Source organism: Oryzias melastigma, linkage group LG17 (assembly GCF_002922805.2).
Source record: "Oryzias melastigma strain HK-1 linkage group LG17, ASM292280v2, whole genome shotgun sequence".
In the NCBI taxonomy this organism is placed as follows: Eukaryota; Metazoa; Chordata; class Actinopteri; order Beloniformes; family Adrianichthyidae; genus Oryzias; species Oryzias melastigma.
This window is the reverse complement of record NC_050528.1, coordinates 17,387,151-17,404,151: the sequence shown is the minus strand read 5'-3', so window position 1 is coordinate 17,404,151 and position 17,001 is coordinate 17,387,151. Positions and strand designations below refer to the sequence as shown.

At 39.1% G+C, this 17,001-nt stretch overlaps 1 protein-coding gene and 2 long non-coding RNA genes across 3 annotated transcripts in view; 2 read left to right on the top strand and 1 right to left on the bottom strand.

The window, feature by feature from the left end:
* The window catches only part of LOC118599897, a 3,741-nt gene extending 820 nt beyond the window's left edge, over positions 1–2,921 (top strand). The window contains exon 2 of the long non-coding RNA XR_004949438.1: positions 1,718–2,921. This is a non-coding gene — a long non-coding RNA (uncharacterized LOC118599897). The remainder of the gene's footprint in view (positions 1–1,717) is intronic.
* A 3,210-nt stretch (positions 2,922–6,131) lies between these two features.
* Positions 6,132–17,001, bottom strand: part of LOC112144223 (putative glycerol kinase 5) — a 15,549-nt gene continuing 4,679 nt past the window's right edge. Inside the window, exons 5-16 of the mRNA XM_024268596.2 lie at positions 15,846–15,977; positions 15,540–15,615; positions 14,277–14,338; positions 14,123–14,196; positions 10,561–10,621; positions 8,285–8,411; positions 8,107–8,211; positions 7,909–8,003; positions 7,570–7,673; positions 7,438–7,497; positions 7,216–7,349; positions 6,132–7,054 (exon numbers count right to left, since the gene is read on the bottom strand). Coding sequence (XP_024124364.1) covers positions 6,894–7,054; positions 7,216–7,349; positions 7,438–7,497; positions 7,570–7,673; positions 7,909–8,003; positions 8,107–8,211; positions 8,285–8,411; positions 10,561–10,621; positions 14,123–14,196; positions 14,277–14,338; positions 15,540–15,615; positions 15,846–15,977 — 1,191 coding nt within the window. The 3' untranslated portion in view covers positions 6,132–6,893. The remainder of the gene's footprint in view (positions 7,055–7,215; positions 7,350–7,437; positions 7,498–7,569; positions 7,674–7,908; positions 8,004–8,106; positions 8,212–8,284; positions 8,412–10,560; positions 10,622–14,122; positions 14,197–14,276; positions 14,339–15,539; positions 15,616–15,845; positions 15,978–17,001) is intronic.
* Positions 6,946–7,645, top strand: LOC118599895. The gene is made up of 3 exons (XR_004949435.1): positions 6,946–7,075; positions 7,201–7,386; positions 7,504–7,645. It is a non-coding gene; the product is annotated as an uncharacterized LOC118599895 (long non-coding RNA).

Here is a 17,001-nt window from a genome sequence, read left to right as displayed (position 1 = left end):
TTTGCTCTGAAATACAGATTAATGTTTTAGATTAAGTGTAGGAAGTAAAACACAGCCGAAAGAGCAGCGTTACCACCACCGGAAGTAAATACATCTTCGTGACGGTGAAGCTTCCGGTTTTCAAAGTAAAACTAGCGAGAGCTTTTTTAGTTCAAAAACTGAGACTGAAGTTCCGCTCACAGACATAACTTCTGAAAAAATGAATTAGTTTTCACACCGGACCTTTAGGTCTTTTACTGCTAAGCATGGTCAGAGGTTGACAAAAAAAGGAAAATTTGAAAATGACAAAATTTCTTTCTATCTGAATCTTTGTGTTTTTTTAATCAGTTCTGTTCATTCTGATCTCCTGTTCTAAATGAAGGTATAAATTATGATTTAATACAAATAATTTCAATTTTCTTACACCCAGTAACGAGACAAACACATAGCAATAAACATATTAAAATGTAAGAATCGTGGTTCGATTCGTGAATATTTGAGCTTGATTCTTGAATCGAATCGGATCTCCACCTTATCACCGATCCACAGCCCTAAACGTTACATTTAGCGCTGGGAACTCTTTGAATTAAAGTTTTAAAAATTGGCATTCTGCTACCTTTTTAGGCTGTTTGGAGTTAAGCTATTTTTTCAGATACATGCTAGCGGGCTAATTTAAATTTATTTAATTTTTTTAGGCTAATTTGGCATTTAGCTAATATTTTAGCTGGCTATCAACTTCAGCGTTTTCAGCTATTAGATTCTGCGTTTTTAGCTATCACTTTCAGCATCTTCAGCAGCCCCATTCAGCTTACAGCATTCAAACTAGCATTATCACAGGTAATGCTATACATTTAGTTCTTAATATGCTAAAAAGTTACGGTTTTAAAGTTTAAAAAATTGGCTTTATGCTACCTTTTTGACTATTTTAGCATTTACTAAGATCTTTTGGGCTATTTTGGAGTCTATCTATATATCAGCTGCAGGCTAGCTGTTTTGGCTAATTTTGGCTTTTTTAAAGGAAAGTTTTTCAGACTATTACGGAGTTAAGTTATTTTTTCAGCTACATAGTTTTTTTTAGTTTCTTAGGCTAAATTGGCATTTAGCTAACATTTTATCTGGCTATCAGCTTCAGCGTTTTCAGCTATTAGCTTTAGCGATTTCAGCTAACAGCTTCAGTAATTTCAGGTATCAGCTTCAGCGTTTTTAGCTATTAGCTTCAGCGTTTTCAGATATTAGCGTCAGTAATTTCAGCTATCAACTTCAGCGTTTTCAGCTTCCAGCTACAGTGTTTTCAGATTTTAGCGTCAGTGATTTCAGCTTTCAGCTTCAGCGTTTTCAGCTTTCAGGTTCAGCTTCAGTGTTTTCAGCTATCAAATTTAGGGTTTTTAGCTATTAATTTTAGCATCTTCAGCTATCGACACTAGCTATAAACAAAGACATGATGGGAAATAAGTGCACAACTCAGACGTGAATTTCTGATTAACCCTTGCCGCTCAGAAACTATGTCAGAGAAAACAAGACAACAGTTAGATTTTGGCTTAAAACAGCATTATTACTATTAGAAAAAAGGGAATACTTTTAAAATAGATCAAAAGATAATCATAGAGGAACTTTAAAGTTATAAGCTAGTTTGAATCAGTTTAAATTTTGGATTTTTTAATCTAGGAAGCAGTGTGGATGTTTTTGAAAAGTGTCATGACTTGTATCTAATAATACCTTTTCTACTTGCTTTTTTCAGGAGTTTTCACTTTTGATGGTCCTGTGATGGAGGAGGAATGTTTGCCATTCAGATCCTTTACTTACAGCCACATTTACTGTTTAAATGTCACCTGAGTTTCATTTTGAGTTGATTTTGATTCAGTTTCTGTTGAGTTATTGTTGTAACTTTTTGATGGAAATATGCATCTGACCACATCGGCTCCGAAATTACCTTTATTTAGCATTAATTCAGCAAAAAATGATTATTTTTCATAGCTGGAAATAAATTCAGGAATTAAGGGGTTACGTTTACCTAGAAGACGGTTGCCCACTTTTAGGTGTGAAATCGTGATAACGTGAAAAGCGAGTCCTTCTCGTCGGCCTCCTTCTCATATGTTCCATCATAACTTCTGCAATGGAACAGAACTGCCCTAACTTTTATAAATTCTCTATAAAGTGCTGTAAAACTTCAAAGCAGACTCATGGGAGTGCAGGCACACATCAACGCTGCCTTCTTTCTTCTTGACAGGCAATGCAGGTGCTTTCATAATCAGGAGACAGACATGGCAATCTGATTTCTTTTTGGAAGCTGTATGTTTGCATCTATGAGCTCTATCAACAGACTAAAGCTCCTAAACCCAGCAGAACTGTAAAAGGAACAGGTAAAGTCCCATCAGGTGTATGACATGCTCGCTTCATTTGACTCCTCCCACTGTCCGCAGGAAGCCCCAATCCAACCTCTTACTGCTCTCATTTTTGGTGAATATGACTCAGTCTGGATTTGAACTCAAGACCTTCCAGTGTCAGAGTGGACACTCCACCACTAGGCCACTGAGCTGGTCTTATAGGGAGCTATATCTACAGTATATACAGTGCTTCTCAGTGATGCAGCCTCTGCCTTGCATTAAGAAACCCATAATAGGCTCTAAAAATTCATCATTATCTTTTATTTTTTAAAATATATGGATTTTTTAGGGAATCATTGTGGAAATTGTGGAATAATAGAGGTACTTATACTTTTTGGAAAGGCACTTGGGTGCTGATGGAAGCGGTTCACACACTCACTCACAGCAGCATCACTCACAAACAGGAGGTTCTGGTTTAAACAGGCAATCTTTGTTACACGGCTGGACTTTGCTAACAGCAGCTGCCAAAAGGCTTTTATGAATCAACACAGAGGACGTTTCCATTGCTTTTGCTTCAGACCTTTGGGTGGAAACATATCTGGTCATAACAAAAAAAAAGTAATTTCCCACCAGTGCTGAATACATCTGGTTATAGCAGGGATCTCAAACTTAATCACACAGGAGCCAAAAGCAAAACATACCTTAGGTCACGGGTCGAACAGGAGAAACATCTGTTGAACACTCTAAAACAAATTTTTTAAGACTTTAAAACTGTAACTTTTTAACATAATTATGAACTAGATACATAGCATTACCTGTGATAATGGTAGTGTGAATGCTGTAAGATGAATTTGGCCGTTGAAGATGTTAGTGCTGATAGCTGAAGATGCAGAAATTGATAGCAAAAATCACTGAAGCTGAAAGCTGACAATACGCAAGCTAAAAACGCTGAAGCTGATAGCCAGCTAAAATATTAGCTAAATGCCAAATTAGCCTAAAAAGACGAAAAAAAAAAAAAAAATACAAACTAGGTTAGCCAAAACAGCTAGCATATACCTGAAAAACTAGCTCAACTTCAAAGTAGCCTAAAAACCAAAAAAAGCTTAAATTAACCAAAACAGCTAGCGTGTAAATATTAGCTAAACTCCAAAACAGCCTAAAAAACAAAACAAAAAAAAGCCTAAATTTCCCAAAACAGCTAGCATGTAGCTGAAATATTAACTAAACTCCAAAACAGCCTAAAAAATCTTAGTAAATCCCAAAGAAGTCAATAAAGCTTGCAGAATGCCAATTTTTAACATTTTGAAACCGTAACTCTTTAACATAATTCTGAATAAAGAAAGGTTAGAATATTATTCCAGAATAAATTAACTTAAATTTTAAAGAACTTTCAGTATTTTACCCTCCATACAAATATATTTGTCAAAATTATACTGGTTAAAAATAACCGCAATGTAACTCTACTCGGTCCATTAATAAAAATAAAATAAAATAATCTGGAGGGCCCCCGGAGCTCGACTTTGACACATGTGGGTTACAGGCATCAGTCATTATAAGTCGACTGACATGTTTTTGGTTGTCCATCTCAGCGTCATGAACGACCTTCAGCTTTGGTGGAGCTGCTGAGGTTTTATTTGACCATAGTTTTGGTGTCTTGGGTTCCCAGCAGTGCTCGTTGCCGTGACGATGAGTCAGTGTACAGTAAATGTGTGTCAAACCTCTTCAGCACAGACTGAGGCTTTCAGTTGATGTGAACACACGACTGCTGTGAAGTTAGCTAAGCTTTAACCACCGGAGATTGAGGAATCTCAGGACAAACTTACATAACAGGAGGAGATGACATGGGGGGTAGGGGTGGGGGGCTCTCACTTCCTGCTGTCATTTTCAATTTCCTGAAAGTTTAACCTCCTCCTTTAAAGCACCATGCTGATAAGAGTGATCTCACATGCTGGATTTTTCCTGGGGAAGCCATTTCTCTGCAGGCCAAACCCGTGTTTGAGTGAGACACAGATGGAGAGCAGGAGGAAGTGCTGGTGTGAGTGAGGGGTTATCCCGAAGAGATGGGATGTATGGAGCTTTGTGACCAACACGCACACACAGAGCGGACCCACAATCCTCCCTTTGTTGTGGGGAACCCCCCGTTTGTGCTCTCAATTAGAGCCCCCTTCACCATACCGGCACCAAAAGAGCTGGAGCGCACACTCTCCGTTTGTTCTCAGTCACTCCGTCCGTAGGTTGCCGCGGCAACCGTTGGTCACATCAACAGGGACTCAATCTGTGGCCGCATCTGACAGTCGGTGTTCCCCAGACGCGCAGCGTCCCCAGAGTCCAGCAGGAGGTCAGCGCCACACATCAGAACATGCACAGTTACAGAAATGCATTTAACCCTTTCACAGCGGAGCTCCAGTGTTTCTGTTCTTTGATTTACTGCAACTTTTAACAATTATCACGATGATTCCAGCAGATTTTGAGGCTCAACGAGCCGCTTTTCGCTTTGCAAAATCTGCTGGAATTATTGTGATAACTGTTAAAAGTTACGGTATGTTAAAGATTTTGTGTTTAAGCGTCACCAACGGCTTCTCAGATGTTAAGTCACGTGTCAAAGTCAAGGCCCGGGGGCCGGAACCGGCCCTCCAGATCATTTTATTTTATTGTTATTAATGGCCAGATGTTATCTTGCGCTTATTTCTAACTTGTATAATTTTCATAAAATATATTTTTATGGAGAGTAAAATATTGAACGTTATCTAAGGCTTAAATTAATTTATTCTGGAATAATATTCCTGCCTTTTTATTATTCATAATTATGTTAAAAGATTACAGTTTTAACGTTTTTAAAAATTGCCATTCTGCTAGTTTTAAGGACTATTTTGGAATTTACTAAGATTTTCTAAGCTATTTTGTAGTTTAGCTTATATTTCAGCTTTACTGCTATTTCAGCTTTGGAATTAGGTTAATATTTACACGCTAGCTGTTTTGGCTGATTTAGGCTTTTTTTTCAAGTTTTTTTAAGCTGTTCTAGAGTTAGGTTAATATTTACATGCTAGCCGTTTTAGCTAATTAAGGCTTTTTTTAGTTTTTTAGGCTACTCTGAAGTTTAGCTATTTTTCAGCTACGTGCTAGGTGTTTTGGATAACTTAGTTTGTATTTTTTTAGTTTTTTTAGGCTAATTTGGCATTTAGCAAATATTTTTAGCTGGCTATCAGCTTCAGCGTTTTCAGCTTCAGCGTTTTCAGCTATCAGCTTCAGTGTTTTTAGCTATCAATTTCAGCATCTTCAACAGCCAAATTCAGCTTACAGCATTCCCACTAGCATTATCACAGGTAATACTATATATCTAGTTCATAATTATGTTAAAAAGTTACGGTTTTAAAGTCTTAAATTTTTTTTTTTTATGTTTTTAGGCTAATTTGGCATTTAGCTAATATTTTAGCTGGCTATCAGCTTTAGTGTTTTCAGCTAACACCTTCATTGATTTTGGCCATGGGCTTCAGCATTTTCAGCTATCAATTTCAGCATCTTCAACCATCAGCACTAGCATCTTCCGCCCACAATATTCACCTTACAGCATTCACACTAGCATTATCACAGGTAATGTTCTATATCTAGTTCATAATTATGCTAAAAATATTGTTTTAAAGTTTAATATAAAGTTTTCATTAAATGTTTATCCTGTTTTCGCCCCGCGACCTAAAGTGAGTTTTGGATTTTGGCCCCTAGTGCGATTGAGTTTGACACCCCTGAGTAAAATCATAAAATGAGAAGGTAAGTCATGTCAACATGACAGAAAGAGGACTTACAACAAGAATACACACGGATCAGGAAATGTCTTGTTAAACTTTCAGTATTGAAGTGCTCACTTGCAGAGATGAGGAGTTCCATAAAAACACGAGTATTGTTACAAACAACTGAATGCAGAAAATAGTCACATCAGCCATAAAAGCTGGACCCAGACTAGTGTCTCTGCTCTTGGTCCTCAATTCCACCGTTTCCCTGCTCCATCCCAGCAGACCAGAGGATGCCCCTCCCTGTCAGAGGGAAGAGAGTGCAGGGCAGGAGAACTGACATGACTCAGGACTGAGTCGGATCATATTAATCCATAACATCTTGTTCAGAAGAGGGAAGAGCCACCGATCCAACAAACATGCACGTTTTTAGACTGCAGCAGGAGGATGAAGAACCCTCAGAAAAACATGGGGTACCACAAGAGTAAAGGAAAACAGAGAATCAAAAACCAACATAACGAATCTGAATCATTAAAAAGCAAACACTGAAGACACTGAGGTTAATCTGTTTAGTGCTGTTTGGTCTCTACCTGTTGTGGGTCGTTTCCCAAAAAATGCTTGAATGTTTCTGTCAAGTCACTGAACCACAGCTGGGCTTGGTTTAGAACGAGAGAAGAATCAACCTGAACCACGGGTTCAGGCATCAGGCTCCTCCTCCTTGAAGGAGGCTCATGCATCACACCACTCCTCCTCCTTGAAGGAGCATCCAGACACTTTCCTCCAAAACCAATTTTTCATCTCCTATCAGTCTCACTTCCAGGCTGCTGGTCCTCCTGGTCTCCTCCTGCTGTGCTTGTGCTGGTCCTCAGGGCTTGTACCAGTTCATGGAGCGCTGCAGAGCCCTCTCCCAGCGCCGCAGGATGGGGGCGTACTCCTCACATGGCCCCCCCGTGGCTGCTCCTCGTGGGAGGAACACCTCGTCTGTGCTCTGCAGCTTCCTCAGCTCCTCCCGTGTTCTCCAGAAGCCTGCAGACAGATCCAGACTTGGTGTGCTTGGTTTAAAAAAAGCTTCTGATGAACAGAAATAGCACATTTGATCTAAAACTTGAAAGAAAAGCTGTCAGAGTTGAGGATATTTTAAAAAGTGCTTTGAATTGTGCTACTTTTAACAGTCTGCTGCAGCGTACCCGTCCCGAGTCCAGCCACCAGAGCAGCTCCTAGACAGGACATCTCTCTGTGCTGCAGTCGGACCAGCTTTCTACCACACAGGTCGGCAGTTAGCTGCATGACAAAGTCATTGGAGGAAACGCCGCCGTCCACCCTGAGACACGCAGGACGACCGCATTAGCAGAACCCAGGTTCATTCACACCTTCGTGTTGACACAGAGCCTTCCAGATGAAGATCCTACCTGATGTTGGTGATGGGGATGTTCGTCTCTCGCAGCATGGTCTCATACAGCTGCTTGTTTCTGCAGAGAACCGCATGAATGAACGTCAGCTTTTATTCACCGCACTTTGGAGGAAAAATCCTGAGGACTCGCCTGAAGGCGACCGACTCCAGAATGGCCCGGATCAGATGGCTCTTGGTGGAAGAAGGTTTGAGGCCCATCAAGGAAGCGCACGCTTTGGGATCATTCAGAGGAGCCTGAGGGGAAATAAAGACACTCATGTCAGTCTGATGAGATCTGCATGTTTGTGCTCAGTGATCTCTGCAAAAACTCATGCAGAGACTTTGTGACCACAGCTTTCAGGAGGAAGACTTACACAGGCCGAATCAGAGCTGGGACAGCAGGAAAACACAAAACAGACGACAGGGTTACAGAGCGTGGAGCCTCGGCTGCCACACAGCAGCGACGTAACCTGTGTGCTGCCCCACTAACCTGCAGGCCGCTGAAAGACGGGACGAAGCACACCCCATCTGAGTCGGGCACGCTGTAAGCCATGGAGCTGGTCTGACTGACATCTGAGAAGAGCTCTGCAATAGGGGGACACCAAACCTAAACCCAGAGGACTCCTCCAAGTAGTCCTGCTGGCTGAATATGAAAAACCTGTGACCCCAGAACCACAGCCCAGCTCACCCAGCTCCTGCGCCCATCGGATGGCCGTGCCTGTGTCTGCTGCGTTCCCCTCCGCCAGGTACACCACCTCGGAGCCAATCTTCCACCCCACAAGAGGGTACAGACCTGCAGGGAGGCAGAGCCGCGGTCAACCTGGAGGACGCAGCTGTTCGTTCGAGTGTGTGTGCGGCTCGGTCACCTGCCACTGAGGTATGGGGCTTGCTGCCTGTGTTGATGTCCATGAAGGTCCCTGTTCCCATGGTGATCTTGACATCCCCAACGTTGAAGCAGCACTCTCCAAACATGGCCGCCTGCTGGTCCGCCATCTAGAAACAGAATGACATTTTCCTTCTGTGGTGTTCAGGAGTCGGGAGTTTTGTGCTTTACATAACATTTTTTAGGTAAATGGAAGTATGATTTAATAGAAAATGAGTCGTTTTGAATCTTTAGTAAAGATATTTTAAAGGTTTTTTTTTATTATTTGATTAGTATGTCTTTATTACAGGTTAAGGGGAGATTTTATGTTTACAACATTTTAAATGTTTTTTTATGCAATTAGAAGTTTTTTTAGGAAATGTTTGCATAAAATATTCATGTTTATAAAAAATCTGTTGTAGTTCATGGAAATTGTTTTTATCAACCCATTACCATAGTGTCAAACTACCACAGGTCACGGGCCAAACAAAATACAAATGTATTAAACACTCTAAAACGAAATTTTTAAAACTTTAGAACCGTAACTTTTTAACATAATTATGAACTAGATATATAACATTACCTGTGATAATGCTAGTGTGAAAGCTGTAAGCTGAATTTGGCCCCTGAAAATGCTAGTGCTGATAGTTGAAGATGCTGAAATTGATAGCTAAAAACGCTGAACCAGATAGCAAGCTAAAATATTAGCTAAATCCCAAATTACCATAAAAACTTAAGTTAGCCAAAACAGCTAGCATGTAGCTGAAATATTAGCTAAACTCTAAAATAGCCTAAAAAATCTTAGTAAATCTTAGTAAAATTCTAAAGCTAATAGTTAAAAATGCTGAAGCTGATAGCTAAAAACGCTGAAACTGATAGCTGAAAATGCTGAAGCTGATAGCCAACTACAATACTAGCTAATTGCCAAATTAGCCCAAAAAACAAAACAAAAAAATTTTGTTTAGTCAAAATAGCTAGCATGAAGCTGAAAAAGTAGCAAAAATTTAAATTACCCTAAAAAACAAAAAAAACTTAAAAAAAAAGCCTAAATTAGCCAAAACAGCTAGCATGTAGCTGAAATATTAACGGACTCCAAAATAGCCTAAAAACATCTTAGTAAATGCCAAAATAGTCCAAAAGGTTAGCAGAATGGCAATTTTTAAAACTGTAACTTTTTAACATAATTATGGATAATAAAAATACAGGAATTTTATTCTAGAATAAATCAATTTAAACCTTAAATAATTTCAATATTTTACTCTCCATAAAAATATATTCTGTCAAAATTATACAAGTTAGAAATGAGCGAAAGATAACATCGGGCCATTAAAAACAAAAAGATAAAATTATCTGGAGGGCCTTGACTTTGACATGTTCTTTAACATCTGAGGCACCGTCGATGACATTTAAACACAAAATCTTTAACATGCTGTAACTTTTCAACCGTTAACAAGATAATTCCAGTAGATTGTGAAGGAGAGATTAGCTGCTTTTCTCCTTCACAATCTGCTGGAATTACGTTGATCGTGTTCCAGTAAATCAAAGAACAGAAACACTGAAGCTCTGGTGTTAAAGGGTTGAAGGCCTTTCTTCATGTTTACATTTGTACACGTGGATGTTTAGTTTGCTGATCCAGTCTCAGCTGTGCTTTCAGCAGAGGTGAGCGCCCTCGGCGTCTCCAGCGACTAGCATCTAGACCACATTTATCACCTATAAAAGCTTCTCTAATCGTATTGTTTATTTGACTCAGCTACTTTCTTCTCTGACAAACCCAGATGTCGGCTTCTGTTCTTGTGTTTTTCCACTGAAGGGGGCGGAGCCTCATTAGCTGCAGACTAGGAGAGCAGTCCAGATGAGACTCTGTCCTCTTTGAAATGATCTGCGGTGAATCGAACTAAAGCAGACTTCAAATAGGAACAAATTATAAAAAATATATCTCACAAATGAACAGTTCTCAGTGAGTTTGAAGTCTCTACCTGCAGACCTCTGTCACAGCCTTGGTTTTGATTTACTTTTATAAATCAATTGAATTTAATTACACTGAATTGTTTTTTAAGCTTGTGAATCCCTGAGTTTTGGATTTTTTGGGGGAAAAAAATGATGAAAACTACAAAAAAAACAACAGAGAAAGTTTGATTTTCCCAATAATTCTTCCAGATCTTTTGGACATGTTGACGTGAAAACATGAACTGATCAGATTGTGTCCTGACAATAACAGGAGAGAGTCAGAACAGCCTTAAATGTCACAGTCAGATGAAGGAGTAGCTAATGCAGACTCACCACAGACATGATGGGGATGGGCACTCCGAAGACAGACGGGTCGATGGAGCCGAAGTTATGGCTAATGCATCAGAAGACACAAACACAGGCACATTATCTCCCAGCATGCATCATGTCTCTGCTCTAAAGAACAACTGCAGACACAATGATGGAACATCTGATCTGCAGGTTTCACTTAAACTCTCAGACTTCGACCAAACTGAGAGTTCAGGAACCTTCAGGGTTTCTCTGAAAGACAAGATCCACTCTGAAGAACAACACTTCAGCTTGAATGAGAAAAATACGTTTTTTTGGTCATTTAAAATCGCCCTCACATCAGAATAACTAGCTTAAAAATATCTATATTCTGCAGTTTGTTCCTTTTCCATAACATGTCTGCTTATTTAAAGTCTCTTAAAAATCTTCTTCATTTGAGCTGATGATGTGTTATAATGTATATCCTAATCTAAGGCTTTCAGAGTAAACTATATCCATATAAATGATCATATTTTACCTTTGGCACAACAAAAATCTGATTATATTTGAAATTATGGACGTTTTTTTGAACTATTCTGCATTTCTTAATTGACAATTCAATTTGCAAATTTATCATGCAATTTGAAAATGAAATTTTCAACTGACAATTCAATATTCACTTTTGGCTTGTAATAAAAGTAATAATAAATGCCAAAAGTGTGGCTCTTTTGGCATTAATAGAGCGCCAAGCATGCATATTAGAAAGCATTACACCAGGGGGCGCTGTTTTGCAAGTTGATTTGAGTTTTGACACAAACAGAGTGTTTCGTGAGTTTCACCCACGAAAACAAACATCCAAACTTTTAGAAAGATGGATGTGCATATTGTGCGCTTAAAATGAAAGTGTTTTGCTGATCCCTGTTAGCTCAGAGACAGTGTGTGTTTGTGTTAGCCTGGGGGCGGAGCTGGCAGCACAGACTCTTCTCTTTTTAAAGGAGCTGTTCTCACGTTGTGGCATCACTATGTGAGGACCTGGTTGTTTTTGTGGGTTGGAAGGGGCTGGTGCTCAGAGAGCAGACTTTTACAGGAATACTCAGAGACACGTGAATGGATCAAAATATCATTTTGGGGGTTTTTTTGTGAGGAATTTCCATTACAATACACTTAAAATCTAAAAAAGTTGATTTTGCATGATATCAGCCTTATAAAAAGCCACATTATGTGAGTAACATCCCTGCAGTGTTGAATATAAACATTTAACCCTTTAACACCGGAGCTCCAGTGTTTCTGTTCCTGGATTTACTGGAACTTTTTAACCGTTAAACGATAATTCCAGCAGATGTTAACGGTTGAAAAGTTATAGCATGATAAGGATTTTGCTTTTAAGCGTCACCGGCGACGCCACAGGTGTTAAAGGGTTAACACACTGAGTGAGCATGGCTGCATCAACTGATGGACCTCTACTTTCACCACCTGAGGCCAGTGGCCACTGTAGTGCACGTGGACCCAGCCAGCATTTAGGAGGAGCGTGGGGAAAATGGGTTCCTGTTTTGACATGTCCTTGATAAGCTTTGGAAGCCCATTTGAATTCACCTTTAGTAAACTATATAGCTTTATGATCTAGTAACTATAGGTAGCATTTTAAAGGTCCAAATTACTTAAAGGGGCCACACCATGAAAATTCTACTTTCTGAGGTTTTAAATGCATTTTACTGTTCAATCCTCACTATAAAGAACCCCAAAACGGTATTTTGATCTGTTCATACAAGAGTAATCCTCTGAAAACCTGCACTGTCTGCAGCAGCCCCTCCCATACCCACGAAAACGAGCGGTTGGAAACGTGCTGATGTAAGATCGATGCCAACAGCTCCCGTCTGCCCTAACAGCTCCGCCTCCAGACTAACATTCTATTTCTCGTCTGAGTTAGTGATGATCAACAAAAAAACTTTCATTTTAGATGCAGAATACTGTACTTACTTACTTAAACAAATTACAAAACAAAATCCAAAACACGCCTTCGGTTGTGGGCCGAACAGGATAAACATTTATTGAAAACTCTAAAACTAATTTTTTAAAAACTTTAAATCAGTAATTTTTTAACATAATTATGAACTAGATATATAGCATTACCTGTGATATTGCTAGTGTGAATGCTGTAAGCTGAATTTGGCAGCTGAAGATGCTAAAATTGATAGCTAAAAATATGGTAGCTGATAATGCTGAAGTTGATAACCAGCTAAAATATTAGCTAAATGCCAAATGGGCCTAAAAAACAAACAAATAAACATAGGTTTGCCAAAACAGCTAGCATAAAGCTGAAAAAAAGCTAAACTCCAAAATACCATAAAAACTGAAAAAAGCCTAAATTAGCCAAAACAGCTAGTGTGTAAATATTAGCCTAACTTAAAAACAGCCTAAAAAACTTTTTTTTAAATGCCTAAATTAGCCAAAAAAAACTATCATGCAGCCAGAAAAAAGCAGCCAAACTTCAAAATAGGCCTAAAAAAAATGAAAATAAAAGTCTAAATAGCCAAAACAGCTAGCATGTAGATGAGATATTAGCTAAGCTCCAAAATAGCCTAAAAAATCTTAGTAAATGGCAAAATACTCCAAAAACTAGCAGAATGTCAATTTTTTGAACTTTAAAACTGTACTTTAACATTATGAATTTTAAAAAGCAGGAATATTATTCCAGAATAAATCAACTTAAAAAAAAAAAATAATAACTTTTAATATTGATTTTTTTTTTAAAAATATATATATTTAGTCAAAATAATACAAGTTAGAAATTAGCACAAGATAACATCGGGTCATTAACAATAAAATAAAATGATCTGGAGGGCCGGATCCGGCCCCCGGGCCTTGACTTTGACACATGGGACTTAAAGTATCTTCATTTGTGGGTTTTATGACTATCAGAAAAAGTCTGGTCATGATAACCAAACATGACTCATCAGAACATGGAGACCTCTTTTTGAACAGCAGTCTGTGTTTGTTCGGCTCTTCTCTGTCCTCATGATTATGAAAACAGAAAGAGTGAGTCCATCAGTCCACACTCAGCTGCTGATAAGCAGCAAAACAAGCTCATGATCAGCTGTAGGAACAAACAGAGGTAAAGACAATAGAAGCCGTTTGCAGCAACGTCCACATCCATTATAGTTTGAAGAACAACCTTTCTCTCAGTTTAGCTGAGTGAAAGTTTAAAGACATAATAAGTGAGAGGTAAGGTGATTCATTTGGTTCCAAAATGTAAAAATAACTCTGCCTTATTTGATCTATTTTATCAATAAGCCACATCAGGATACTTTAACACTGGAAGTCTGCGATTGGATGACATCCGCACCGCTGTGAACCTGATCAGTCTCTGAGCTTCTGCAGAAGGATCTCCCTGAAGCTCCTCACAGAGCTGCAGGGGGAGGCGGGGAGCAGAGGACACACAGTCTCCTTCTTTGTGCATGAACTTCATCTGCTCTCTGTCTGGGGAACTATATGAGCGTTTCTCTAAACTTCATCTCCCCCTATGGTAGCAGCCTGAGGGCTGAGGGGTGGATTCTTCTCACCGATCATACATGATCCTCGCTGAATGTCAGGTGAGGTGCTGACTCACCTGGTGTTTTGTACTGTGGGGAAAATGGAGAGCGGCAGCGACACGAGAGAGCAGAGAAAACCACTCCAACACATCTGAGGAACAAGCCGAGTTTCAGAGATGAAAGGAAACATGGAGGGAACAGGAAACGCTCACGGAGTCGACCTCCACCAACCTGGTAGGAGTCAAAAATCCCCGTGGAGCTGGCGTTGGAGTAATCAGTGGCATGGACCCGGCCTGAGCAAGGAGAGGGGGCATCGTTAGCTTGATTAGAAGAGAAAAAAAGCCCATATGAGGGCAGTTTGTTTCCCTCCTGCAGAGGGACAGCATTCCTGAACAAAAGCAGAAAATCAGTGGAGACAAAGAGAGCTCTGTTCAGGTCTCAAGCTGCTGGCACACCAGCCAGACGCTCACTGCAAAGGACGCCTTCAACGACGGTTCATTAATCAGGGTGATTAATAGATACAGTTTATTAATAGATATAGTCTCAAAGACATAATGTCACGCATCAGATATTTTTAGGAAATTCATCTTAAAATAGAAGACTTGATTTGCTTGTAAAATTCACTAAATGAAAATAAATCAATTTATTAAGTGCGGGAACTGCTATTTTATTTTAAAAAAATGTATATTTTTCGGAAACGCAAAAAAATTATTTTAGGTTTTACGCTTTTAAACATAAGGGGCTGAATATAATACAAAAGGATTGTATTTTGAAGTGAAGGAAATGGTTTGTTTGTTGAAAGTTTAGGTCAGGGGTGTTAAACTCAATCACAGAGGGGGTCAAAATCCAAAACACACTTTAGGTCGCTGGCCGAACAAACTTCAAAAAAGCTTAAAAAACTGAAAAAAAGACTAAATTAGCCAAAACAGCTAGAGTGTAAATATTAGCCTAACTCCTCCAAAAACAGCCTAAAACAACTTGAAGAAAAAGCCTAAATTGGCCAAAACAGCTAGCATGTAGCTGAAATATTAGCTAAACTTCAAAATAGCCTAAAAAATCTTAGTAAATATTCCAAAAAGCTAGCAGAATGCCAATTTTTAAAACAATAAATCTGTAACTTTTTGACATAATTATGAGTTATTCTAGAATAAATCAACTTAAACCTCAAATAACTTTCAATATTTTACTCTCCATAAAAATATATTTAGTCAGAATTATACAAGTTAGAAATGAGGTCAAGATAACATCTGACCATTAATAACGATAAAATAAAATGATCTGGAGGGCCGTATAGAATTATCCGCCTCGACTTTGACACATGGTTTAGGTGAAAACTTTAAAAATCTCCTTTTTTTCTCTCAGAGAGCCACACCTGACTGCAGGTTTCAGATCTATTTGATCCACTTGTGTTTTAGTGGATTTTGCTGACATGATCAAAACTTGAAGTTTAGCGCTGCTGCCGTTTTCTCAGCAGCTTCCTCAGACTTTCTCCACCTTTAGTGAGTTTGAAGAGCAGCCAGGTGTCTATGGTTCCAAAGCAGCAGGTGCCTTCCTCACATGCTTGACGCACCTGCAGAAAGACAGAGGGAGTGTCGGTTGATCTGAACAGTTCTGACACTGCAAAGGGAAAGGTGTTTGCAGAAGAACTCTAAGTGAACGTTGACCTTCTCATGAAGGTTTTCAGGCTCCAGTGGCAGTTTAAAATAAGACAGGATAGAGTTTTTTTCCTGCTTTGTGAGGCTCAGCAGAGGTCGGCTGTGGTCAGACCGGTTGCTGGTTGAGTTCCCATGGTTCACCCACCTGTGTGCAGTGCTGCAGAATCCAGAGCAACCGCATGGTGACGTGCTGAGGGGAAAACACGATCAGACTCGCCGCCAGGTAGCGTTTCTGCTGAGTCAGGAAATACAGCATCTTCATCAAACCATGGATGACCTGAAATGACAGAGAGACAGAGATTCTAACTATTAGAAGATTCCAGAACAAAACTTTTGCTATGGAAGGCAAAAGACAATGTTTTGTGTTAGTTGTAAACATTTGTTGAATGGTAGATAGATAGGTGAAAAGACAAAAAGCTTTATTGAAGGGAACATTGAAAAATGAATAAACGAGTAGTGAAACAGCCCTGATTCTGTCCTGATTCTGTCCTGTTTACTGAAACACAGTTGCTGTCAAACCATCTCAGGTCAGCACAGAACTCATTCTTGGTCCGGCTCTGACAGATATCTGCCTCGTTGCTTTATGTCCTCAGCACAGCCGGCCCTCGGCATAGGCGAGCTAGGCGTCCGCCTAGGGTACCATCTGCTGGAGGGGGCACCAAACTGCAGTGATTTTTAACACACCACTCTAGGGCTGGTATCGGTTGTAATTTCCAGAGACGATTCGATTTGATTCGCAAGAGCCTGAATCGTTTAGATTTTTTTACAATTCTTTCCATTCTTCAATTCAATTCAATTTTAAGTTTACACATTTATACACAGTTACCTAGAAATACATAAAAAATCTACTAAGTAAAAAAAATATTTTGAAAATCTGAAAACTGAAATGGAAATTTTGAAAACAAGACATTGTAAATAAAAAATGTTTTTAAAATAAAAAAACTGAAAACTTGAAATAAATCTTGAAAATCTGAAAAAATTAGTGAAAACTTGAAATGAAAAAACTATAAATGTAAAAATTACTGGTTGAAAAAACAATTCATTGGTAACAGCTGCTGTTTTGAATTTTCTTTTTTTTCTGAATCTTCACTCCTCAGTTTTACTTTTTCAATTTTGACTTTCAAGTTTTCGTTGCTGAGCTGAGCCTAATTTTACATGGGGGCGGGGCTTTGAGCTCTTTGGCTACCTGAAAATGCATCCCATAATTCCCCAAGAGGTAATGGGGATGTAACGTTTTTTCTGCTGCAGAACGTTGTCTGTTTATGTTTCCGCCTGCGTCATCATCACTATTTTTTTTCACA